At 48.0% G+C, this 26,309-nt stretch overlaps 1 protein-coding gene across 1 annotated transcript; it reads left to right on the top strand.

The window, feature by feature from the left end:
* On the top strand, positions 1-24,522 carry STXBP4 (syntaxin binding protein 4; the record flags this gene model as incomplete). Its single annotated transcript, XM_009697797.1, has 12 exons — positions 1-96; positions 882-951; positions 2,482-2,556; positions 9,616-9,701; positions 10,489-10,609; positions 13,201-13,342; positions 21,237-21,333; positions 22,481-22,608; positions 23,143-23,235; positions 23,758-23,823; positions 23,920-24,108; positions 24,406-24,522. Coding segments are annotated over 12 exons (1,280 nt in total), but the record flags the coding sequence as incomplete, so codon positions are not given.
* Positions 24,523-26,309: the final 1,787 nt, after the last annotated feature.

Genomic DNA, 26,309 nt, shown 5'->3' with positions numbered 1-26,309 from the left:
GTATTAAGGTAATCGGTGGCATCAAGGAACTCACTGGAGAAGAATATGGAGTTTATGTGAAGAGGATCCTTCCAGGGGGTGTTGCTTACGTAGACGGTGAGTTAAATGTGGTGCAGAGTACCACAAAGTCTGAGAAAAGCCAAAATCCAGCATATTTATTTTATACGTTGCCTTATTAGGCATTTCAGGTGCTTCCTCCCACGTTTTCCAGCAGTGAGGGGTATTTTTTTAGTGTGGCAATCATTGTAACGTCCGACGGCAGCCTTGGCTTGGCTTCTCACTATATGTCTGATTGCTTCGTGTTTTTAAAGCAAGATCCATCTCTACCACACAAAGACCTTCACTTTGCTGCCTGTCCTTTCCCACTGCCCGTAGCCCCAAAATGATCCGCGATCCTTTTGCAAATACAGTTCTGCTCTGGGCCAGTGATTTCATTCTGAGTGTCATCAAATAAGCAGGTATTAGGCAGGAGTCTGCAGAGTTCACCTTTTATAACTTAAGTCAAAACTATTTTTTTTTCCCAAATATTACATTATTTTTCTATCTAATAAAGAAAAATAAATCCAGAGCAGGTGGAAGTGCCACTCGTGGTTTTCTACCTGACCTCAAACTGAATTAAGTAAAAGCTTTATTGCATTTTTCGGTATTTACTTTCGCAACTTCCTACAGCAAAGGAAGTGCTGCAACGTTGGCATCGGTTATTCAGGGAGGTTGCAGAAACTTCATCTGCGGACATCTTGAAAAACAGGTTGGATGAGCATCGCAGGAATGACCTATGCATATTTCATCCTGTCTCTGGGCAAGGGAGGAACTGCCCAACCTCTCCCAGTCCCTTCAAGCTGTATTTTCTGCAGTTTCTATCCATTAGTTTTCTTTTCTAGGGCGCCTGCAGCCAGGAGACCAGATCCTGGAGGTCAATGGAGATTCCCTAATTGGGGTTACAAGTGAGAGGTACCATAGCCAAATGGAAATTTTGCATTCCTGTTGCTTTTGTATAATTCTGTGAAGTGGTTTAAGCTGCGGGTTGCACGGAGGATACCAGGGCATCGCTTTTTGTTTTTTGTTGAACAGCCAGCACTGTTCCCAAGAGCCAACTTGGGAATTACGAGATGAAAAGTTTCTATATAAAAATAAACTGGTGAACCCAAACTGTATTTGTGAGATAATCAGACATTTCCCCAAAATAGTGCGTTTTTTAACAGCTCCTGGCACCCCCACTCCATCTGCTGCAGCTTCCCAGCAAGCCCTGCAGCTCCCAGCACAGATTAGCCAGTGCCTAAGCCCGGCAGCACTGCTCTGCGCAGTGGATTCCCTCTGGAGCTGCAATCCAGCCCCTCAGCTCCCTGCCAAGAAAATAATTAGCTGATCCAGAGGAGTACCACACTTTTGGGGCACCCCTTTTCCATTAAACGTGGCGCCAGCCTGCTGGCTGCCCTGCATTCCCGCATGGTGTGCTTAGGCTGGATGTACGCTTGGGAAGCAGCACGAGGAGCTGCTCTCACCCCCCCCCCCCGAGCGGCTGGGTTTGATGAAGGAGGTCCCCGAGGACATCTCTGCAGCTGCAGGGAGGCTGTGTCTGGCCCCCAGCACACTGCCCTGACTCCCACGGGGACATGTCTCTTTCGAATCAGAAAGCAGCAGTCTCTGAGATGGAAACTTCTCAAGGGAGGAGATGTCCTGGGAGGTATTTGCTTACCACCGCATGCATCTTCTGGGTCTGCTTTGCTATTCGGGACTTCTAATTTATTGCAGAAGTGGGACAATCAGGCTGTGACTTGGCTGCCCTTCGATCCCGCTGCCACGGTAGGGAACAGGGATATCACAGAATCACAGAATTGGCTTGGTTGGAAGAGACCTCTGGGATCATCGAGTCCAACCTTTGCCCTAACACCACCGTGTCAACCAGACCATGGCACTAAGTGCCACCTCCAGTCTTTTCTTAAACCCCTCCAGGGATGGGGACTCCACCACCTCCCTGGGCAGCCCATTCCAACACCTAATGACCCTTTCTGTGAAGAAATGCCTCCTCATTTTTAGCCTGAACTTCCCCATGTGCAGTTTCGGATGATGCCCTCTTGTCCTGTCACTTATTACTTGGGAGAAGAGACCGACCCCCACCTGGCTACACCCTCCTGTCAGGTCGTTGTAGAGAGCGATCAGGTCTCCCCTCAGCCTCCTCTTCTCCAGACCAAACACCCCCAGCTCCCTCAGCCGCTCCCCATCAGACTTGTGCTCCAGACCCTTCACCACCTTCGTTGCCCTTCTCTGGACTCACTCCAGCACCTCCAGGTCTGTCTGGTGGTGAGGGGCCCAGAACTGTCACAGGCATCCAGACAAAAAAAGGTCACTTGGTTGCTGATGGGGTTTGCCCAGGCTGTGACTCTCTGCCCAGTTTGCCATTAGCTTTGATATGTGGCTGGGCAAACTCGGTGGAGCATCGCTGTGAGCTGGCGTTGACGTGTTGCGGTCGTTGTCTTGCAGGGCCGTGGACATCCTGAGGACGGCATCGGCCACCAGCCACATGCGCCTTCTTATAGCCCGCGATGACGATGCCAGGTAAGGAGTGTCAGCTTGCACCAGGAAGGGGGTCATGGCACTTGTTGGCACCACAGCTGGACTACCTTTGAGCTAACCAGGCTCAAAGTCCATGGTGAAGACAGAGGTGGCCAAGGGTCTTTGATAACTGTATACCAGTGGGAACGCGCTGGAGCTGTAACGGGAAGGGAAGCAAAGCTGGTGGCTCCCAGCTGCAGACCTGGCTACAGCCCAGACTGTGCTGGGTCCGTGGGGCATCCTGGCATCGAGCAGATTTCCACAGGTGTTTCCCCAGCAAGGACCAGGGCAGCTCCAGCCTTGGCTGCAGGGTGGCACTGGCTCATGCAGTTCTGCTGTGTGGTGCTGAGCTGCCTACAGCTTATCATGTCCTGCACAGAGCTTTGGATGAAGAGGTACAGGGACAGCAAGATCTTCCTTGTCCTTTCCAGTTAGACACGTTAAGATCTCCCTTCCTCAGGGGATCCCTCCTTCTCGGGGAGGATGAGCAGTTTCTCCCTGAAACTTCTCCTCTCGCCGCTCCCTGGAAAACCTTATTTTCTCTAGAGAAGCTTGGAGTATTCAAAAGGAGAAGGAAAGAGCTCAGTTTGGTCTTGGCTGGATTTAAGCTGTGTGGGACAATGATGGTGTCATGAGAGAGGGCAGCATTATGGAAACCAAGGTATAGGATTAGTGGGGTCTTTGCTCACACCCCTGGAAGATTTGGCACAACGTGCTGGAGCATCCTCTCCCTTGAACAGAAACACAGGTCTGGAAACTTGAGGTGCACCAGGGCTGAGAGCAGGTTTAGGCAGAGTGTGGTTGTGGGCAGGCAGGCTGGTGGTGCTGAGGCTTTGCACTGCGTGTGGGTGGCTGAAGATCACCAAGTCGTTTGTTTACCCACGTCCCGTTAGTGTCGGAGATGGTGGTTTCATTCCTTATCCACCAGCAGCTGTGGAGCGTTACTGCTTTAGCAGAATAGTGAGAGTGCTGTAATGACAGGGGTGAGACTAATTTTGACACAGTAATATACTGGTGGAAGAATTATTTGCTATTAATGATGGCCCGCATTTTCCCTACCCTCTTCCGGTGAAAATAACATCTCAAATTATTTTATTAACAGCAAGTTCTTCAGCAGCTGCTGAGGAAGCACGGGGTGAAGCGAGCAGGTCATCAGAGCTAGACTCTCTTGGTCTGAGTAAGGATGCGCAGGACGCACTTCTGTGCCACGGCAGTCCCCGGCGCCTACCTTACAGGGCAGGGGGAGCAGCAGTGGCAGTGGCATTTTGGGCTGTCCCCTCTGGGTGGCTGTCGCCAGGGCTGGTCCCCAGCAGGAGAGGGATGGGTTCCCACAGCTGAGCAGCTCCCTGCACCCACCAGCAGCAGGACTTGCTCAGCGAAATACTTTATTTCTCAGCCAGATCCCCCAAAGCAGGTTTTCTGCCTTCACCCATGCTGATCTGTTCCAAGCTGTTCAGGCATCTTGATGTGCCTCCTAATATCTTAAACTGCAGCAGATGTTTCTTAAAACATACGCACGCCTGGCTTTGTTGGCAGCTCCAGCTCCCTCGGGCATCTGTCGGCAGTCCCCAATCGCCCTGCAAAGGAGCTGCTTGAAAACCGATGGAGGGAGACTGGGAGGGCAGCGAAACTTTAAGCAATTTATTTGGCCTCTGCTTGCTGTTGGTTATCTGTTAAATCTGCAAAAGGTTAGCCGGTGGGAGTGGGAAAGTAATCAGGTTGGTTTTTTTTTTTTTAAAAAAAAAAAAGCTTTGCAGAGATTTCACTTACATAATCATCTTGCAAACTGTTTAATACACGAATACATATCTCCAGGATTAAGGGCTGTGGAAACAGGGGAAGGATTTTTCTGCTTTCTACTTTTTTTTTTTTCCCCTTAGTTTTGTCTTTATTTTATTGATGCCCTATTATCTTTTAAGTCTGTCCTTGAGCGTGGGCGAGCAGACAGCCATCTGTCTGGGTTGAAGGGGGCTCTCTGACTTCCCAGGGACTGTCGGCTCTGGAGGTGATACCCATGGAGATGCTGTGCCGTGAATTCCCACACGCAGCGGGCAGTCAAGCACCTTCCCACTGCCCAGCAAAGTGGCTCATGAGACGTGAAAGCTGGAGGAAGACGCAGGGAGGAGTGTAATTCAGCGTATTTCCAGATACTCTTGCACAGGTCATCTTCATAAACCCTGAGCGCACAAGGCACGCTGGAGGAGGAAACAAAATGGCTCAGGGTTTGGAAGACGATCCAACCAGCCTGCCAATTTTCCCAATGACTCAGCTGAGTAGCATTTTGCTGTGGTTGCCCTCGGGTGAATTTGACTCATAAACGCTATTATTTGTCCCTGGAGTTAATTATAGGCCCAAATTACCTGTGCTCTTAATGGAACTCAGTCCTGGCGTGTATAAGATGCATGTTTTCAGCCTGTCGCATCAGATGTGCTGCAGAGAGCAGCAGTAATGCTAGGGCTTAAAGCAGAAAATTTAGATTTAGAGCCGGGCATGCTGGGTTTGGATGATGGTTGGATCTGATTTTTGTCTGTGCTCATCTTGAGCTAATGAGGATAATTTTATTGCTTGCACATAATTATTGTTTATTCGTTCTCAGCCTGAAAGTTACAATAGTTCCTTGTTTCTATGCGTTGCACAGATATCATCCTGGTCTTTCAGGTTTATCACTGTGAGAAAGCCAGTTTGTGCTGCACCTCCTCATACTCGCATGATAAAATGCTAAATACCTTGCATCTCCACATGACATGCAGAGTCATCTCGGTGAAAATGGGTTGTTGTATTAATAGGGCTTGCACAAGAAGCAATAAGGAAAGTAGTCTGCTTTTCTGCAAGGGCACACCCAATGTCCAGGAATCAGCAGAGAGGCTGTTGCTGGAGTTCACGCCCAGCCTGGTGTGAAGGCAAGGTAATTGCTTTTTTCCTGCGTGTGACAGTGGCAGCTCAGCCCATGGATTTGCTCGTCTGAGCCCTTGGTGTTAAACTGGAAGGCAGTGCTGGGGCTGACTCCAGCAAGCCTGGGGCATCCCAGGGTCCATTGGCTGCTCTTTGGGGCAAAAACACGCATCCTTTTACACAGAAGCCAAGATGCTCTTGTGCGTGTCACCGCTTCCTAGGCATTAATGGAAAAGCAAAGCCCAGCAGCGATGTGACGTGCTGCCCGCACAGCCGGTGCAGGAGGGCTCACAGCTCGGGCTGTGCTGGCGCTGTGCAGCCCTGTCCCCGGCAGGACTGTGTCGGGATGGACTTGGGCTCCGTGCCGGAGCTGCTGCTCCAGAGCATCATCCCACCTAGACAGCGGCAGAAATGCTGTAGCTGCTGCAAGCTGGGTGTGAGAAAATCTGCTTTTGTGATGCTTTTGTAGTGCTTCGGGTCCACGGTTCCCACTGACCCGCAGGCTTTGGTTTTTTTGAGACAAGCTATTAATTTAGCCAGTGTCACAGGCTCCTCTTTCTCCCCCAGCTGTGGTGCACAGCTGAGCTTTCCAGACACTGTGCTCTCACATAACCTTTGATGTAGGATTTACCCTTTGTTCTCCCAAGAACAAAAGGGCAGGACAAAAAGGTATTATGAGATAAACCAACAATATTCTGGTGGAAGATTGACCCCCAGCTGCTTAATCTGCAGCAAAGTCGTCCTACAGCTGGCTGCTGCCGGCAAACCCCATTATCCCACTCCACGCCATGGGGCTGGCTGAAGGCTGTCCGGGTCTGAGCTCTGTTACAGGGATTCTCCAGACCTCAAATGTCTGCGATGCAGTGAAAAAGAGATAGAGAAGGGATTGTTAGAATGAACTTTCCACCTAATACAACTCTTTTTTTTTTTTTTTTTTTTTTTTAATTAAGCTGGGCATTTTAGTTCTGGAGGCACCTGACAATTCAGAATGTTTTAGTAAGGGTCAAATTTTAAATACTAAAGCCATCTTCTGAAGCCTCTTTGTGTCTGAAAGCGCAAAGCAAGACCTGTTGGCATTCCTTCAGCGTACTTGTTCATTGATTGGCAATGTTTGAGCATCATCTGCCCACTTGCAAATTCTTTCAAATACAGCACTGAGCACAAAATTAATTCTCAGGAGACCGGCACCAGAAAGCGTATTGCTTGCTGCGAGGGTAAGCGTGTGCTTCAAGTTAATCATGTGTTTATGTCCTTGGTGGAACTGGGGCTTGCAGTATTGACCAACAAAGCAGGAGCCGGGACAGTGGGGCGTGATGTAGCATTTAGTCACATCGTCCTTACAGCAAATGGCTGGGGTGGACTCGGGCTTGCAAAGCAACCCGGGGCTCTGAGCTCATTGTTCAGGCTCCTGAGCAAATAACGACAAATACTCCTTTGTGGATGAACTCAACGACATGAAATAAACAACAACAAAGAATTCTCAAGTCATATGTGCCCTTGCTTATAGCAGAGTTTGACAGCATGGCTTGGTGATTGGTTTTGCATTGTTTAGCAGGGTTTAAAGAGCATAAGAGCTGCCGGACTAGTTGCATTTGCATTGACTAAGACTTTTTTAGCCTTTGTTTTAAGTTCATAACCTGTTCTGTGTTCTGATGGGTTATTATCTGAGGCAAATGTAACAATAGATGACCACAGAAATACCCATCCCAAAACAAAATCCCAGTTGCTGATGGCTTGGTAGCCACTGGAAATAATACGTTAGCTTCCAGCGTTTTAGACCTGCCATTGCAAGAGGTCAGGAAGGGATAAGGCCATCACTGCATGAGTTATCAGTGAAACGGGAGTATGAATCACCTATAGAAATACAGAGACTTTACTGGAAAGTTGGAAAAATTCTGCTAAGGTACGATCCATCCAAGGCTTAAGCCAGGGAACCACAGAACAGCAAACCGCTGTCCTACTGCTAAAGGATCTAAGTTGTCCTTCCACTTTCTCAGTGCTTTTAACATCTATTTCAGCGTCTAACGCTATGAAACTGCCTGTTAAAACAGTTTTGTGGAAGGTGGGGTTTCTGAACAACAAAGTAGTTGTCTTTTTTTAAGGCCACGGGTTTAGTTGATAAAGACAATAGTGTTGATGCAAAGTATTGGGATTCACCAAGGCATTCCACTAAGTATTGTGTGACATTTGGATTTAAAATTAGCATTAAATGGAATGAATAAGGAATACATTTGATGGCAATACTAGATAAGGCAGGCAGTGGTCTTTGAAGTTTGTTAATGAGCTGGTTGTTAAAGGGAAGACGTAAATTACTGAGAGCATTTCCAGCAGGAACCTAAGGAGCTGGTGATTCATTCATCATTTAATATTGTTGAGACTAATCTAGCCAATAATACATAACATCTGTCCTGGTAAAGTACGCAGATGACACAACGTCTGCTTGTGTGTAAGAGCAGTCTCCTTGCTGAGGAAACTTTGCTGTGGCTGGTTTGCTACAGTCTTCAGCTTGTCTGGCTGCCAAGTCTGAGAACTGGCCGCTCATAAACAGGCTTTTCCAGTGGCTATAGCATCAAGAAAGCATCTTCCCATGGGGATTCCCTCATGCCTTCAAAGCAGACATCTAATGTTGTTACTGCGGCCACAGAAACAACACTTTCAGGGTCTCTCCCCATTGCCTCCCTGCTTATTTAATGACACATGCAAGAAATCAGTCATCCTTGAGGCTCTTCTCCCTGCCAAAAGGTTGGATTGATCAGCTGGTGTTGGGTTATGAAGGGAGAGGACCACAGAGTCGCAGAGGGACAGCATGCTCCTGGGAGCAAAGAGCCAGTGTGGCAGGGATGGGCACAGGAGGCTGATGTTTGAACATGGCATCCCCTTGCTGTGCCTCCTCATCCAAAAGGATGTGAGAGGCTCATAGCAGCTCAAAGAAGGGTTAGAGAAATTATGCAGCAGCTGCTAAACATGGTTAATGGTGGTTCTTAGTGGGGTTTAAAAACTCAGCATGTTACACTTGGCAAAAGGAAGGTCATGAAGCAATTCACCTGTACACAAAGTTGTGTACAGGCAGTTACAGCTCATCAAGGACTCGACACGCTTGGGTAGCTACATGGTGGTCAAAGTCAGCCTGGAAGCAAAGCATTAATGAAGGCACTTGGGCACCAAGCCAGCTTTCCAGAGGATGTTGTGGATGAGATTGCTTTGCAGAGAGCTTTACGTCAAGACAGAAGGATCATGCTAAACGTTTATGGGCTGCCATTCCTCCCTGTTCTTGAATTCACTGACAAGACCTTCTGATCTTGATACCTGTAAATTTATCATGTGCCTGCTGGCTCAGCATCTTCAGCCACGAGCTGCTGGGAAAAGTACAGAAGCCTGCACTTCATGCATGCAGGTCTTTGTTAAGGTCTTATGCTCCAAGGGTTTAGCCTGTGAGGTTTGTGGAGGACATCACCATGGAGGGATTCAGAGAGTGGGCTGCTTCTTTCACATGTGCTCCAGAAACCATCTCCCATCTTTACCCCAGCAAGAGTTAGCAGGATCTCCTTTCTGTCTAGGAAAGTAGGAAAAAAAAAAATAGAGACTAATCTACATTTATCTATCCTAGAAGGAGTCATAAATAGGCCAAGCATCTTTATGTTTGCATAGTTACAGCTCGTTCTGACAGTCTGTTTAATTTTTGTGGCGTGTTAGCAAAACTTCTGAGCCTTAGAGTTGGAGGTGAAATTATTCCAGCTGATTCCCAGGAGGGTCCATGCAGTGGGGTGTAAGGCAGGGGTGCAAGGCAGGGCTCCTGTGTTCATCTGCCCTCTCTCAGGAAGGACAGTCCTCACCACCGGTGCCTGTCCATATGTCCCTTCCCAGCTCCTCCTGCCCTTGTTCACCCTGAACACTTTCCAGGGCAGGGAAGGAGAACACCAAAGCTCCAGCCCATCGCAGGAAAGCTGCACTGCCATGAGACTGATTATTGACCCTAAGCCTTGCACAGCCTCTTGAAACCAGGAGGGTTATCCTTATGCATGAGGAAGCTCTGTCTGCTCCCCATTGCTGGAGGGCATCAGCTCTGTAGATTTGGTTCGTAAGTCACTGCCATCAGAGGCACCGTTGTCGTATGATCAGGTGGGTAATAGTTTTGAGCAGCAGCCGACTATACCCTGTTTTTGTTTCCAGGAGGGAGTTCTCTGAACTGCTGGAGAAGTTTGGCTCCCAGAGCAACACTGGCTCAGCGCGGAGCTCGCCGATCCTGCACGGCGGCAGTGAGTAGCTCAGCATGCCTTTGGGGGGGAAACCAAAAGCCCTTCTCTTTGCCAAGAGTTTTCTTTATCCCGGTGTTGTTTTGACTGGATTTGTGTAGGTGTTTGGGTGGAGGTTTGAAGGAAGAGAAGTCCTGCTTGTCCTTATTGCGAGCACTTAGTGCATCCCTGGCGCAGAGCAGCAGGCATGGGCAGTCCTGCCTGCACAGAGCACGCACAAAGCAAGGCAGCAAGCCGGCCTCCTCAGGGTGAAGAAAGGAGAATTAAGTTGGGGTTGAAACCACTTCCCAGATCCCTAGACTCTGCTTAACTGACATGTTGGGCAGGTAATCCCATCAGTACCTGTCTCTACAGGTGCAGCTTTCTGCTATGGATTTCAAAGCATCTCAGCAATCATTCATTCCATGATCATTATTTTTCATTTGCAAATGGGAACTGTTTAATGAGATGCAACAAGGTTAACCTAAGCAAGGTGCCAACACATCAAATCACATGTGCTTGGGGGAAGAAGCTGTCCCTCTGACTTGGCATCCCACCAGACAGCTGCCAACCCTTCCCCAATGGCAGAGCTATATGCAGGGCTGGCAGAGGGGTGACGGTCCCATGCCAGACTTGTGCCGAGGAGGCTGAATGTTTCCTCTCCATCAGCAACATACTGAGGTCTTCAACTACCATGTGGTTTTCCTCAAAAAGCTAGACCAACAGTGTTAGGTCCCAGTGGTAGAGCAGGGGAGCAGAATGATGCTGGAGTATTTGCGTTCCCTGGACTGACTCTGACTTTGTTGTTCAGGTCGATACCTGGAAAGTACATCCTCAGGCTCCTCCTCGCGCTCTCAGAGCCCGCTGCTGCTGAGCCCTGCCAATTCCCACGGCCCCTTCATCGGGAACCTGGCGCACCCCCCTCATGCACAGTACGTACGGGTCGTGTCGGGCCGACCCCACAAGGCCTGTCCCTTGGTCAGTCATGAAGATATCACTGAATGTCTAACACTGTCTTAGGGGTAGATCCGGTAAATAATTTCAGTGCTTGAAGAACTGCTTTGTACATCCTTATGTCCTCTATACTGATGTATCACAGTATGGCTAGGAGACCACAGCATCTTCTAGAAGTCCTTGTTGTGGTGGCATCTTGACTGTTCCTGGGAGCCTGTGCCCAAGAGCTGAAAAATCTTCCCTGTTGAGGCAGTCAATGTGTCTGCAATATGGTTAACCACGCAATGGCTCCTCTTCCTCCCCTCTGAAACTCACGGAGAAGCTGCGGCTTACAGCCAGCTGAGAGGACCCGGCACATCACCTTTATAAACAATGTCATGAGTGGAGTGTTTCTGCGAGGCCAGTGGTACTTTTGGAAGGTGTTTCAGGAGCTTGTTTTCTATTGCCCTGCTTCTGGCACGCTGACATCGTGCAACCAGAGCACAAGCACTGCCCTCTCGATGCAAACACTCCTTTGCTTTGGAGTCAACAGTGGTTGCCTACAGACACTGCATCCTTTTGTCTCCAGAGCATCTCCTGGAGCATGTGTTTTCATGTGGTCATCTGGCCCTTTCATATTTTGCAGGATCATAGGTTTGTACAGGCAGAGCTTGTTTTTCTGTGGAGTCTCGTCTCCAGAGTGTTCGGGGTTGCCCTTCTCAAGAGGGACAGCTAGGAGGGTGTTAACAGTCATGGAAGTGGGACCATTTGTCCCCAGAGCTTGCAGCTTCCCTCCTTTTGCCAGCGTAAACAAGCCAAGTCGCTGGTAAAGAGAATCAGCCCTCACTGCAGAACCAGTAAATCCTCTTGCTAAATACCAGCTTATTAGGGATTTGCAGAGGACAAATATTTGGCTGAGGTTTAAGCTGCTTGCATGGCGTGAGAGACCCTTACAGAGGAGAGGCCAGCTCATCTACTTGGCAGCTGGTTTGGACAAACTAGACATCCTTGCCCTGCTGTTAACCCGCTCCAGGCTGCGACATAGGCTAGAGAGGACCTGGTTTGGTGGCCTTCTTGCTCAACACTGCCACGCTGTGCTATGTTCTGCTTGTCTCCATGCTGGTGCCAGGTCCCAGTGGTCTTCTAGGAGCAGCACGAGCCGGTTGAAATCACGGACCGTTGGTGGTCAGCTGCAGAGATGTAATTCGGGCCATGGGTCTTTTCACACGTGTGGCTGCCACCCCTTCTCCTCACCGCAGGTTGTCCCCAGGCTGTGGCCTCTCATGGTGGTGTCATCTGAGGTCCTGCCACACCATTGAGCAACAGGACTCAGATATGAGTTAGTGTCTGATATTTTGATTTGAACGGAGGGTTTTAATGCTGTATTTTGTGACATCATCTTCCCAAAATATTTCTTAGAGCGATGTTTTTTCATGAGACTGAGACGCATGCTGCATGAATGCAGTCCCTTTTCCCCGCAAAGCCAGCTGGCTCTCCCGGGGTCCCACTGCCACTTTGGGGGGTGCTGGCAGCCCACTGCTCTGTCACTGAGGTGTCTGACCATGGGGGATGGCATCACTGGGGAGCACAGGGTGGTTACATGCTGATGTCGTTGTGAGGCACAGGATGCACAGCTGTCGTTGTGTCTTAAGTTATCAGATAACACAAGAAGGACCAGAAACTGCAGACCATTTTGTGAGTGGCTGCTACGGAAATAAACTGAAAAGGAGAAAAGCCAGCTGCACCCAGCCCATTAGGAGGAAAAGGCTTGCTGACCCTTCGGTCCCACCGAATCCTTCCCCAAAACCTCCCTGTTACAATGCTGCCCGCTGGCCCACGGGCGATAAGTGAAATCTCTGCTCCCACAAGCACTTACTGCAATTGCTAAACCTCCCTCCTGGCACGGAGATGCCTGGTCTTGGTGGTCTGTTGGGTCCTGTCTAGCAGGCAGCTCTTCCAGGGTAGTGTCCAACCTTATTACTGCTCCATTTGCAGTACATCCTTGACTGGGCAAGTCATCTGTACCACTGCCACAGAAGTAAATCACAGTGTGGTGGGTACTGCTATGAAGGTGCTTAAGGGCTCATTTCCTAGGGCATCTTGCAAGATTTTGAGTCTAAACCTCAGTTAAGACACAGTCAGCTGTGTATCCTGCGCTTCACTTTGACATTTGCTAGGGGCTGCTTAATAGTTGATCAATCTGTAAATTGCTCTCTGGTGATTTAGCTGGATTCAAGCAATAACCACATTGATCCTTTGTGTACTTCTGGCTATAAAAACTAAGAGTGCCAAATACATTCTGTTTAAATATTTAGTTTCTTCTCTCTTTATTTTCTAAATGCAAAGGGGTGTTGGCCAGCATTTGGGATTATGCCAGTCATCTTCCTAATGCTGAACAATGTTTGCTGAGAAACAAGAGTCCTCACCTCCTCTTTCCAAGGTTGGGTGGAAGAAAAGATGCAGAGACAGAAAAGGTCGGGTGAAGTTAGAAGGATCACGCACAGAAAGAAAACCAGGCAGAGTTTGTTCAGCGACATGGGAAAATAAACCAGATCACCTTGAGTCACCTGCTAACATCTCTCCCTTGCAGCTACTCCACTGAATCAGGAATCCAGAGCATTTCTATAGCAAAATCCTCCGGCTTAGGGCTGACAATCAGTGGTGGATCTAACAGGCCTGATGGCCCCATGATTTATGTTCAAGAGCTTATGCCAGATGGTGACTGTTACAAGGTAAGTCAGCATGGAGATCCTCAGTAACTTTGCAATGGGGACCTCTCCTAGACGCTGTAGCTGTTCTGAAACAGCTTTTCAAAGAATAGACGAATAATGCTTTGCACGGACTAATGAGGATTTGTGTTGCAGGAGAAGGCTTTGGGCAGAGAGATGTTCCTTCCCAATGCTGTGACTTTCTCCTTTGTTTAGGATGGTCGGCTCCGACCTGGTGACCAACTAATCGCTATCAATAAAGATTCTTTGGTGGGCAGCACACATGAAGAGGCCAGAAAAATAATTGCAAAAGCCAAACTCAGGTAGGCATACAACTTATTTCCTGGCATCATCATGGTGCTGTTGAGTCTTAGACAGAAACCCTTCATGTCATACCAATGTTTGCCTTCAAGAAGCATGGGGCTTATTAGTCTTAAATGATGCTTCAAGATGGTCCTGATAGGCGGTCATATAATGAAGTCTTGAATGCATGGATCATCCTGAAGTGTAATCTAGACCTTCCCAATGTTCTGGTCCTCATGAATATCCCCTATCACTGCCCAGCAGAGTTCTGTAATGGAACTGAGGTTCAAACAAGCAACACAGCTGGTGGAGATCCAGCTACACTGGTGCAGGCTACATGGGTTTAAGTGAGATTATCCCAGAGAAACAACCACAAGCATGGAAGTTCTGCAAATTTGTGCTTTTTTTTTTTTTGTTAATAAAATGCTCTGTATCTGTTGTTTGTTTAAGACACGAGGGAAACACAGAAGTGGCCTTTATTCCTGGAAGGGCACGGTTACATGCTGGACTATCAGTTCATAACAACGTCTCATCGCCACCTCCAAAGGCTGTGGGAAACGGTCTGAGTTCCTGCAGACTGAAGGTCCACGTGAGGTCCCAAGAGGTAGGTTGAAGTTCATTATCTAAGCCCACAGACATCGGTCCTGTGATCTTTCTTTGACCAGAAAACTCTTCTTTAGGGACTCCGTGGCAGTCCTTTTGGACTGTGGAGCGTCTGTAATGCCAATGTACGTAGCCCTGTTTTTCAGCCCGGTATCTTAAATCTGAAATATTGTTTCTTCTGTCTTGGGTTTGAGCTGGCGAAGGATCTGTGGAGGTAACGAGAGGAGTTTCATCTCCAGGGCCTGCATTCAGTCCTGTTTCAGAAATCTCAGGTTTTACAAAAACAAAACCCTTCTGTGGATAGCAGCCTGCATCTCATTCCATACCAGTCACAGAGCTGTAAGGGATCTCAGGAGTCGGTTTGATCTAGTCTCCTACCCAAAGGCAGGAACAACTCTTTATTCTTAAAGACCTCTGATAAGGATGAATCTGCAGCATTCCTAAGCAGCCCATTTCTGTTCTTCACTAGTTTAATGATAAGCCAGGCTCATTCTTCCTGTGAAGCTTAGCTCCATGTTGTGTTTGCAGAAACAAGCGCTCGAGCTGTGTGTGGTGAGACAGGGTTTAACCACACAACCCTCACAATAATTTAGGTCTGTGGCTGGATTCTGTGCATTTGTCGCTCCTCTCCTGGACAGGTGCAATGCTTGGTGCATCTTCTGCCCTCTTCCACATAAACTTCCTTTAGAAAGGACCAGCTGGATGTTCCTTTCATACAAGCATCATTCACAAAATATGTCTCTTTCCAGACCCTGTGGAGACATGGACTTGCAAGAATGTCATATACATGTTGCCTTTGGGTGTACCAGGCTGGAGACAGGCTTATGGAAGTCAGCCTTAGCCCATATACATATAGCTGAGTGGTATAGTTAGATCCTTCACCATCCAGCAGAAGGTGTGCTTGTGTAATGTTGTGCATCTGTAGGAAATTACACTGCCGGCTGGAATTAAATTGCTCCTTTCCTCACTTCACTGCTAAAAGATGGAATTTTTAATGAGGTCTGGGCTTCCACACTAGGGAAAGTGTGCTCAGGGACCCGTGCTACCTGTCTGTATGTCCTGAGCACCAGTCCTGTGGCCCTCTCTGCATCCAAGTTCTCAGCTGTGGAAGCATTGTCTTGGTGCTGCCTAGCATATCTACCCTGTGCCTCTATTTTTCCCTTTTGCTTGTACTTTCAGCCATGACTTGGCACTTCAGAAAGGTCTTGGCTTCCCGTCATTCTCACTGTGGTAATTATGTGTTTTGGGTAAATAATACAACTGGTTGCAGTCAGACTCAGGACCTCGCTGGTCTGTTGGATGCAGAGCTCTAGGGAGAAGCTCTATGGAGAAACCATGCAAGGTCAAATTCATTCTCGGCTCTCAGCCACAGTTACAGTAATGACAAACTCATTTTTCTGTGTGTGACCAGAGATTTTGAGATGGCTCAGGAACGTCCCTGTGCCGAGTGCTCCCAGAGAAACCCGGGGAGTCTCTTTTGGCCCATCTGCACAAAAGGTCTATGTGGTGCCTTCGCTTTTTATGGGCCAGATGGGTTGCTCTCTCTTGAACACCTCTATCTTCTGCTCTTTATTTACACCAACAGATTCGGCTTAGCGACTGTCTGTGCTGTTTTGTCTTATTTTTCTAGAATAGACATGAAAATCATTTTCCTGTGCCTTCTTTGTCACCAGACATTTGCCCACCAGAGCTTACCGTCTCAGGTAAGAGTCCTGCTAAATTGTTCTTTTTTTGTGGGTGACAAACACAGCCCTGGCTCCTTGGTGCTGAAGTTGATGAAATTAATTTTGATCGGTGATTATACAACTGTAGTGGAATCTAATGGGGTGATAATGAGACTCAGCCTGCTAGGAGAGAGGGAAGGTAGCAGCTTGGCTTACCCAACGGGTAGTAGTTATGTCCATGTTTGTCCATAGTAACAAAATTCTTTACTAAGTCATTTGGAGGACTAAGGTATTCACAGGAGACAACTTCTTTCCTTCTCAGCCTGTGGTTCATTTGCAGCAGCATCTTTGCCCACATGCAAAGATCACATCAGACTTGCATGCAGCAGGTCTCACTGCAGGCAACATTCCTTTCTGATGGGAATGAGAGGTCCTCCGAGACACAGTGTAAAAAAGGTCAATTAATGATAGCTGTAACGTATGCAGCAACTCCGGCCATTATACAGGCATTAAGGATGCCCTCAGTTGGTCAAACTGGGAAATTGCTTACAGATGTGATCAAGTCAGATTTCTCTCCACATCCAAGCTACACTTTTTGCTTACTTTTCCATGCTGTGTTTTCTCTCCATGCTCTTACCGTTTGCGGGAGAGACCTACTCTGTTCACCTAATAGGATGGCAGCAACCGGAGGGTGAACTCAAATCACTCTGTAGCTTCACAAGTCCCTCAAGGAACCGCAGGAAACCTCAATGCTCCAGTGTCCAGGAAGATGACCTCCAGCAAGATTACCCATGTGCCTATGATATGAAGGTTACCCCTGCCACAAGGAAAAGATGGGCTTTCCCTAGCGAGTCCCTAGCAAGGGCTACCCATCATTCTGGCGGCCGCAAGTCCGATGGCCTTTCCTTCCCCATGCGCTACCAAGGCGCTAGCCTTGCTTGCAAATCCCTGTGCCGTGTTGTAATTTCCATCTGGAAGGCTAAGATTGAGTGTTGCAAGGTAAATTGTGTTTAGTCCATACCTGGGATTAGTGGGAGAGACAGGGAGCAGACGGTGCTGGGCTGGGCGTCCGTCAGCGCTCTGCTCCCAGGGATGCCTGTCTCACCTTGGGCAAGCTCAGCAGGCTCCAGCCTTTGCCTTCCATGTTCTGTGCTGCAGAAACCCTGGGACAGGGACTGCCCTCAGTCTGTCCTCCCTGCTCCAAGCGTCCTGCAGCCTTGATTTCAGGTAAGCTTTTAGGTGGCCACCACCAACAGCCAGAGCTGCCAGTGACAGGCAGCAAAGCTCTGGGTCATGTAGGCAATCCAGCAAACAGCAATGACATAATCACTTCCTGACTTAGCTAGGGGATTTTATTACATGCAGGTTTTTTTAATGTGAAATGCCGAGGAGGCTTTGTGTCAGTGTTGTCATCCATGAAAACAAGACAACTGGCTTTGAAAGAGCAGCAGCCAGGCTTGGAGCCTGGGCCAGGGACTGCCTCTCTCTGGGTGCCTGATGGATGCCCTGGATTCTCCGTGTCCGGAGCTGACGGCAAAGCCACGTGGAGCTAATCCTGATTAGCCACACATCGAAGGGTAACAGCTCTGCCCTTGAACTTGGAGAGTAAATTGTTGGTGGCCAATCCAGCAAACCCATTTATTACCTCTTGCTGCTTCCCAGCTGCTGGCATTAGCAGAGTGGATGAATACTCGGATTAGGAGGATCACACTTGTGCAGGACCTCCACTGCTTCTTGCTGCCTTCTCCTTGCTCCTGGTCTCTGCCCTGACGGTCGAGGAGGGTGCAGTGAGAAGCACTTGAGAGGTTCAGGAGAAGTAGAGTTACTCGGCAAGACAGCGTTTCCCATGATGTTAATCAGATCCCAGGCAGGTGAAAGAAATTGCTCCCTGGGCAAATCCCGTGGCACTGGCACGAGAAGGAATTTTGTCACCAACCTGGGCTGATAGCTTGACGGTGAGCAGGGGCGGGCAGGCAGCAGGGCTGCAGGCACAGCTGTCCTCCACCTTGCTGAAGACTGGCAGGGGAGCTCTGGAGCAGCTAATTCCTTCTGCAGCCCTCTTCCCAGAGAATGTCACAGTTCCTTACAGACAAGGGTTAATCGTAATGGAGAAGGTGGGGTTCTCTCCAGGGATGGAGGAGCACAAGTGGCAGAGCAGGGCTTGTGCTCTGTGCCATTTCAGCTGTGAAGACAGTGCCGGTAAGGATGAGCCAGCTGTCAGCAGCTGGATCTCCTGAGCCCATGACAGCTTTTCACCAGCAAAGCAGCTGCTGTTTCTGCTTCCTTCTCCCTCTGTCTCTGCCTTGGATGCATGTAGGTCCCAAAAAACCTGCCTGCCCAACCGATGGAAGAGGGTTCAAGGTTTTTTGTGGTCTTGGGGAAGGAAAAAGTCTTGCACCAGTGTTTTTCCACATCATTTTTAATCCATTGATTCCCTTTTCCATCGGTGTTATGAAAGCCAAGGCTGCATTTTATAAAGTGTAGTGTTTCAGTTTTGCTTAATCAATTAGAGAAGACAAGAGCCAGGCAGATTTATTTTTTTTTCACAGATCACCATAACTGCAGAGCCCAAGACTGCACAAAAATTTGTGATTGGAATTTTCCAAAGTGCTATTTTTGCAGTCCTAGGTCCTTGGATGAAATGTCCCATTTTAAACTGTGCAGAAGCCCAATTTTCAGTAAGGGTTTGCCCCCGTATCCAGTCTTTTCAACAATGGCCTAGTTCAGCCTTCCAGGACTGGATTTAGTAAATCCTGGTCTTTGATTTTTGGCCTGCTGTACACACTTTCTATTTCATGCAACAAGAGTTCTGAATTTTGGTTTGCAGGTACCTCTTTCCTCTACTCAAGTGCTCCTGCATTAACATTTTTTTTTTGTTTTTTCAGCACCTGCTTCAGCATCTAATCATAAAGCAGCTTCAGGCACCAAACGAAAAGTAGCACTGGATCCCCATATCCGGCTCAAGGATGGGAAACTGGAACTGGTAAGTGGAATGGGTCCCTCTCCCCAAAGCGAGGTCTCCTCTCCCAAGGTGCGCTACACAGAAAATAGTCCACTGGTGTGATACCTCCCTGCTTCCAGCTGCCACATTATTGGCAAGCATGATAAGGTTACGTGAATGGTCTCCTTGTATTGCTTTTCTGTGAAAGAACCGATCGAGATCTTTCAGCTTTGATTCTTGCACTCAGGCACGTGAGGACCGAGCCAAGTGCTAGCATGGGGGGTCACTATGTCGCTTGTGTTTTGGAGGGATTAAAAAATGCAAACCTGAATAGATATAGTTGAAGAGAACCAGTCTGACTGATGGCACGGAATAAAGCTATAGCACTTGGTCAGTGCTCTAATCTACCTGTACACCATCCTCTGCCAAACAGCCTGCTCCAGCCTAATTCCCCTTCATGTCTCCAGGATGCTGACTGGGCTGTGTTGGGAATAGCAATAGCCCAGGCGATGTGAGGTGCAGAGCCAGTCATGGTACTCAGAACATTGCTTTCCCTATTAGCATCACATCGCTCACGTGCTGCAACTAATCTGGTTTTTGAGATGGAGGCATAAGAGTTGGCCACCAAACTGTATTTATTACCAAGAGCCAGGAAAAGAAAGGGTCTCAGCTCTTCAGTCAAGTTTGCTGGAGGTTTGGTCCAGCCTCTAAAGGTAAAAAGGGAGAAGAAGGTGCAGTGAAACATCCCAATTATGTCTGAAGGGGCATTTAAACACACCTTGGCTCATCTTGGCTATTTCTCAATGCTCTGGGGAGCTCCAGAAGTCTTCTCCTGGCAGTTGCACCTCCCTTGGACGTAATGCATTTGACTCAGAGCAGTAGATGCAGACAGCTGCCCTCCAAAATTTCCAGTGCTGCTGTTGCTGCTGGAGTAGCCTTGAGCAGCCTGGTGTGGGCGAGAGAAGGCTGAAATACAAGGTATCTCACTAAGGAGCCAGCCAGAACCGCTGCTCCTCTCAGCATTTTCTGGGAAACATATTCCACGGGCACCATCAAAGGGCAGGGAGCGCAGCTGCCCAGTTGCTCATTGAGACCCCGGTGAAGGGCAGAGAGCCCCTGGGGGGGCCATGCCCTTAGTCTGGCTTTGGGGTGCATGTCCCCCCTGGGTACTGCTGGTATTTGGGGACGGGGAAAGCAGCCCCTTCTGCAGGGCTGGGGGGACTCCAAGGAGGCCCCAATGGAATGAGCATCTGCTGCCGCCCGACGGCAGCTGCCCCACTCACCCTTCTGCTGTTCTCGCCTCCCAGGAGGGCAGCACGCAAGCAGGAACTTTTCTTCTGAGCCTGCCTAATTCTCCTAAAAAGGGATTTAAGATTGTATTTTCGCAGCTACCTCTGCTGTGCATGGGTATAAAAGCAGCTCCTCTTTGGTGGGAGGCGTGGGGAGGCTTGGCTTCCCCTTTTAAAAGCCAGGGTTACGAGCGGGCAGCCGCAGCGGTGCCAGGGTCAGGATGTGCACACCGACCAGTACAACCCAAGATGGTTTTGAGGTGACCCATACCAGGTGCCAGCATCAGCATCCCAAAGCCCAGCAGCCTGCAGCACCGCCTTGCACAGGGGTGGCAGGCACAGGAGCAGGAGGTGGGGCTCAAATGGGCAGCGCGTGAGAGTGGACAGGTCCCACGGGTTTGCTGGTGATGGCAATGTGAGCAAGGACTCGTCTCCAGCCCCTTTCCTGGGGACCATGCAGGAGGCGCTGGATGAGCTGTGTGTGCAGCCTGGGACAGGCAAACATTTAACTCAGGCTCTTTCCCAGAGTCCACTGAGCTTAACTTTGTCTTTTAAAAGCTTTTACTTGCTGCCACAGGCAGTGAAGTGGGGTTTGTACAGGTTTATCTGCTTCTGTGTGGTGCCCTGGGGTTGAACTGATAAGCATCAGTAGAAGACGGGGCATCAGGCATAATGAGAGAGCAAAAGATGAAACAATGTTTGAGTGTCTCCAGTTGCCACAGGAAATACTTTGTGAATAGCTTTTATCTTGATCCCAAACAGTTCCTGGGCAGTAAGAGAAAGAGAAGAGGCTGAGCTCTTGGCAGCTGAGCCTTGCTACAGCTCCACCAGCTTCTGATAAAGCTCCTGACAGTTTGTCATAGCTGCAAATCTGGTTGCAGTCTGTACAAAATGTTCTTGAAGGGATGGGGATGTGTCCTGTCTTCAGGAATAGACATTTCTGTACACATGTAGGAGAGGAGAGACTGGAAATCAAGCCCAAGACTGCTCCTTTGGGAGATGCTGCCTGGAGAACCACTTTCAGGAGAAACCCAGCACTAAGTGTCTTCCCAGCACTTACTTCAAAGAGTTGCTTTTCCAGTATTTTTCTTTTTAAAGGCTCATTGTTTCTGCTCAAGGTTCTGCAGTATCTTGGTCTGGATGTGACTGAGGAGAAGAAGAGGCAGCTACGACAAAGCTTGACCACAGACTCGCAGGGGACGGTGGCCTACGGAGGTGAGCGGGCAGCTCTGCACATGACGGGCTTTTTCATTTTTGTGTAGCTTTGCTAGCAGCTAAGAAAGGAGAGAGGCTTCTGCTGAAAGGTGGCAGGTAAGACACCTGCCTGGGTATTGCTGTAGCCTCAGAACAGTTACGAAAAGTCACAAATACCAAAGGAGTCATTTGGTAGAAGCATATGTAAAAATCAGAATAAAAGAAAGTTGGTGCGAAGGCTTGCTTTCCTTAAAACCTCAGCTTTCCTAGCAAGAGCTGGCCAGGCCACACGCAGAAAATAAAAGCTTGATCTGTTGTCTGTGACCTGCCAGAGCACATCTGTCCCACAGGGTCTGCTCCCTAGAAGTTTTTTCGCAAAAATTCAAAGCCGTTAGCAACGTTCCCACCAGACAGAACAGGTTTGCAAAGCACACCACCTCTTGCATGGATGTTTTTGTGCAGCGTGAGCGATGGGCTACAGAGCCATGCACCTCTCCTAAGAGCGACTGGCTTCGTAGTTTGTGGCAATATAAATAAGGATGATTAGGGGTATTTGGCAATTGTGCTGGCAGTAAAGATGCTGCTTTTGTGCAAAGGCTCTGGCTCCTCGTGCAGCCCAGGTGCTGAGGACCGGAGGGGTTGAGACTCCAGTGCTGCCTCCTCTCCGCTGTGCCAGCTCCCATCTGTCCATGCAGCCCCTTGCACCATGCTTTCCTCCATGTCTGAAAGCAAAATGAATCTGGATTTTCAGACTTGTCAATTTAACACCTTTCCAAAGTGCTGAAATCATTGAGTTGTTATTTGTTTAAATCGGCAACATGAGAAATGCCAGCAGGCAAGCCAGTGCCTTTTGTCAGAGAAATGTGGTTTTGGCTTAACATTTTATAACTCTGAGAACCACACTCCACCGCCAAAATATATGGTGGTTTTTGGTTTTTAAAAGTTTAAATTTTTTCAATTAGATAAGAAACAAAAGTCTAGTAAAGGTTGTCAACAACTTATTTAAACTTGATGGGATTGCTGAAGAACCCAGGAGTGTTAGGGAAGACTGGCATCTCTAAACCTGCTCTGCTTTGCAGTCAGCAGATGTCCCCCAAATTAGTGGCATTTTCTCCTAACACACAGCACTTTTCTCTTTCAGCCCAGTAAAAACTGATTCTCTTCACAGATCTTCTCCAAGCACTCAGGGATCTGATGCAGGAGGAGCTGGATGAGGCTGGTCTGGATTCCAACTCCATGCTCTTCACACAGCACGAAGTGGCCAGTTTGCTGGATACATCGGCTTTTCACTCTCCGGTCAGTCAGTCCAACACTCATCTACACTGAATCCATGAATCTCCTGTGTGAAATCCATGAAATTCTGAGACAAGAAAAGCTAAATTGTTCTAGAGTTACAAAGAGAAGGCAGAACTATGTGCCAATCATTTCAATTACAGGAAATTCTATAAAAGACCTCAAACTTCTCATTTTTAATAAGGAAATAACACTATCTATGGGATTATATGAAGGAAGCAGCCTGACAGTGATGCATAAGGAAAATTAGCCATAGTTAATCAATTCCAACTCATTTCACCTGGTTCACAAAATGAAAATTCACTGTAGCACAACTATTCCAGCTATGTCAGGGATCAGAGAGTGGAGTGAAAAAACCCTGCAGCTGAATTATTTAATGTGCCTTTTGATCTGTTGCATAAAAATGCTGACTCCTTTTCAAAGTGATTTTGATTCATCGTTATTCTGGCTATGGAAAACAATATGCCTGCCATATAGCCCCATGCCTTTAGTAAAGCATAAGTAGTGCATGATGCTGTCTGTCCCTCTGCCTTGCAGACCTTCGACTCTCTCAGCTGTAACGGCAATGAGGAGCTGGAGCAGCTGCAACTGGAAATGATGGATCTGCGGCAAGAAGTCCGAAGGCTAAAGGTGGAGCCTCTTGGCTGGTGCCTTCTGCGGTAGCTCTCTGTAGTCGTACGTGAGGGTGATGGTGTAGCCTGTCCCTCTTAAGAAGCCACCAGTTTACATTCTGCGCTTTCCTTGTTACAAAGGAGACTCTCACTCTCCCCTCTCCTTAATTTCCAAATAAAAACTTATTTGTACTGAAAGTATGCAGTCACTTTTTAGCAGCGAGTAAATACATTTAAAAATACAAAAATGTGTCTCACAAATCATTCAAGTCCGTGAATAACAGAAGCACCGCCTGTCCTCCCTCCCATCCCGACCTAGCTGCAGATTGCTGGCATGGCTGTTAGCACCATGGTGGATGGGTCCAGGTGGATTTCTGCAGGCGTCCAGTTTGCAGCCCAAAAAGCACTGTGGTGGGGGAGAGTGCACACGACTGCTTCTGTAAAATATTATTCTGGTGGGTAGGAGCTACAAGACCAGGGCATCTTCTAGAGAATCTCCTACCGCTTATTGCTTCTAATCTGGTAAAAATGTTTTCCGTAGTCTCTCCTGAAAGAGGTGGAGAACACCAAGAAGTCAATGGAAGATGAGCTTCAGAGACTGAACCAGGTTAGTGAAGAGATTGCTGGGGGCCTTGAGGTGGTTTTGGTGATTGGAAGCTGAGGGGGATGTGGTGCATTCACCAGAACTTCTTGCTGCTTCCAGAAAGCACTGGGGTTCCTCTCCGAGAACCGGACGCTGCACAGCAAGCTGCAGATGGCAGAGGTCGTGCAGAGACAGGCTCATAGTGCGGAGCAGGACTATGAGGAGGTGATCCACTTGCTGGAAGCTGAAATTGCAGAACTGAAGATGCAGCTGGCAGGGAAGAAAGCAAAACACATCTCTGAAATAGCGGTAATGCAACCCCTTAGCCTGGGAACAGGCTAACAACTGTCCTGCCCCTTCTTCTGTGGGTTCCCATCCTTCTATTTATAAAGGAGAAAATGAACTTAGCACATACATCATTTGTTGAGTATGACCATAAGGCTGGCATGGTCTCTGGGTCTCTGCTATAATCTGTATAATTTCCACTGTCTGTTCTAGAAGGACAGCAGTTTTCTGTTTGTAGCAAATGTCATAAATTGATGTTTCCAAAAGCCAAGGCTGGAGCGTCATCATACCCTTTCTCTTCTTCCTCTGGCCCCATCTCAGGAGGACATCCTGGAACTGAAAAGACAGTTGTCCCTGGCTGACGGCCAGTTACGAAAATCAGAAGTCTCACGGAAGCGCCTGGAGATCTGCAATAGGAAACTGCTTCTGTTTGTGCAGGTGAAGTGCTGAACCACCCCCAGTGCTGGTGGCATCGCAGCAGCCTCTTACCTTCAGGGTGATTTTGCAAGTCCAAATAACTTCCTGCTCCATGAGCAAGAGAGGTTTTTTTAATTCAATCTCATCCTAAAAAGGCACTGTCTGTTGGTTAGGAGAAACTAGAGAAGGAACTCCTATACACTCATATACCTATGAGCTAAGTAAACACCACGGTGCAGGTTTTGGCTGGTGTCTCTGCTGTCCCTGGCTCACCGGTCCACCCATGCTGCTCTGGTAGAGGCTGCTCCAGGAACTCTGTTGGACATGATGGTTGAAATCATGTGTTTTAACCTTCCCTTTGTATAACTGACAGTTGCTTCTCTACACAAGTGTGAACTTGAAGAGTGGTTTTGCTCTTCCAGTGCTTTTTTGACTCAGATATCCTGCAAAATCTCACATGTAATTGCTTTAGTCTTTTAATTGACTTTTCTTCCACTTCACTACCTGTATCAGGACTACAAGCTTGTGCAATTAGTAAACTGGCCAGCATGGGAAGCGCTAGTATTCAGTATACCTGCTACAGTTATAGTACAGCTACAGTAGCCTATGCCAAGAGCTCTTGAAATCAATAGGAAACAGCGGAGTGCAAGGAAGCATAGATGCTGTGTCCTCTGCTTCAGAGAAGGAAGAATTAAAATGCCTCTAGACCTGCAGCACTACGTGCTGGTGCCTGTGCAGTTTAGGGCTGGACTTTGGAAATGGATTTGACTTGGTCCCAGGGTCAAACATCACAGGATTTTGACCACTGAAGCAAACTATCTTCCTTTTTTATACATCCCTCAGTAGTGTTTGAGAATTCACTAACCGTGCAAGGTAACGAGAGCTTACGCGTGCAGGTACAGTCCAGAAACTGGGGATTGCTAGTAGCAATGATCAAGACTCGCTGAAACGTAGCCTGCACAATTGTTCTTTGGAAGAGTATTTTTATGTTGCATTTCATATATTTTAGTGTTGGTATTAAAATGCATAATTTAGATGTGTCTGTATATTTGCATAGGCTGTGAATGTTGCTTGAGTTGCAAAAGGCCTTGAGATATTCACTTCAAGGGCAATGAATAAGGAGAAGCTGATTACTGTCATATTAAATCTGATCACCAGGAAAAACCCATGGGGTTTATTCTCAGGAATTATTCATTTCTACAAGTTTGAATTTTTTATTTATTTTTTGTTGTTGTTGTTGTTGTTGCATGGCAGAATGTCCACAAGGTCCTGAGCACACCCAGTCATTTACCAGATGAGAAGAGGTAGGAGATGGCTTCTGGGAATCTTGAACATGAACATGAAATGTCCTTTTCTGACCTTTCTCAGGGGAAGGTGATTCACATGTAACCTACCCAGAGTTTCTAAACATGCTGTTGCTTTGGAAGTGAAACCATCGGGGAAAGATGATCTGGAGGCTGCTGGTGGATTGGTACTTGGTGGGGTTGGCCTCCGTTCAGGTCTTTTTTGGGGAGTGAGTAGGTGAAACACTCCTCTGGTTAAGTTGTTCTTGTTAGCAGAAACCCTAAGCAGGTTGTTTCAAAGAAGCAGAGTTTTGACCCACCTGCTTTTCCTAACATAAGTCAGGTTTTGTCTTTAGGACCATGTCCTTTTTCATTAGCAGTTACAGTAACTGATAGAGTGTAAGCAAAGAGTTAGCATGACTCTCAACTGCATGAAAGGTTGCAGAAATAGAGTTCGGGATTCTGGACTCCCCTTCAACCTGAATCTATCTCCTATCACTTGGAAAAAAATGTATCACAACTCTA

This window comes from Cariama cristata, unplaced genomic scaffold (genome assembly GCF_000690535.1).
Source record: "Cariama cristata isolate BGI_N322 unplaced genomic scaffold, ASM69053v1 scaffold12473, whole genome shotgun sequence".
Taxonomy (NCBI): domain Eukaryota; kingdom Metazoa; phylum Chordata; class Aves; order Cariamiformes; family Cariamidae; genus Cariama; species Cariama cristata.
This window is presented reverse-complemented; position numbering and strand designations above follow the sequence as displayed.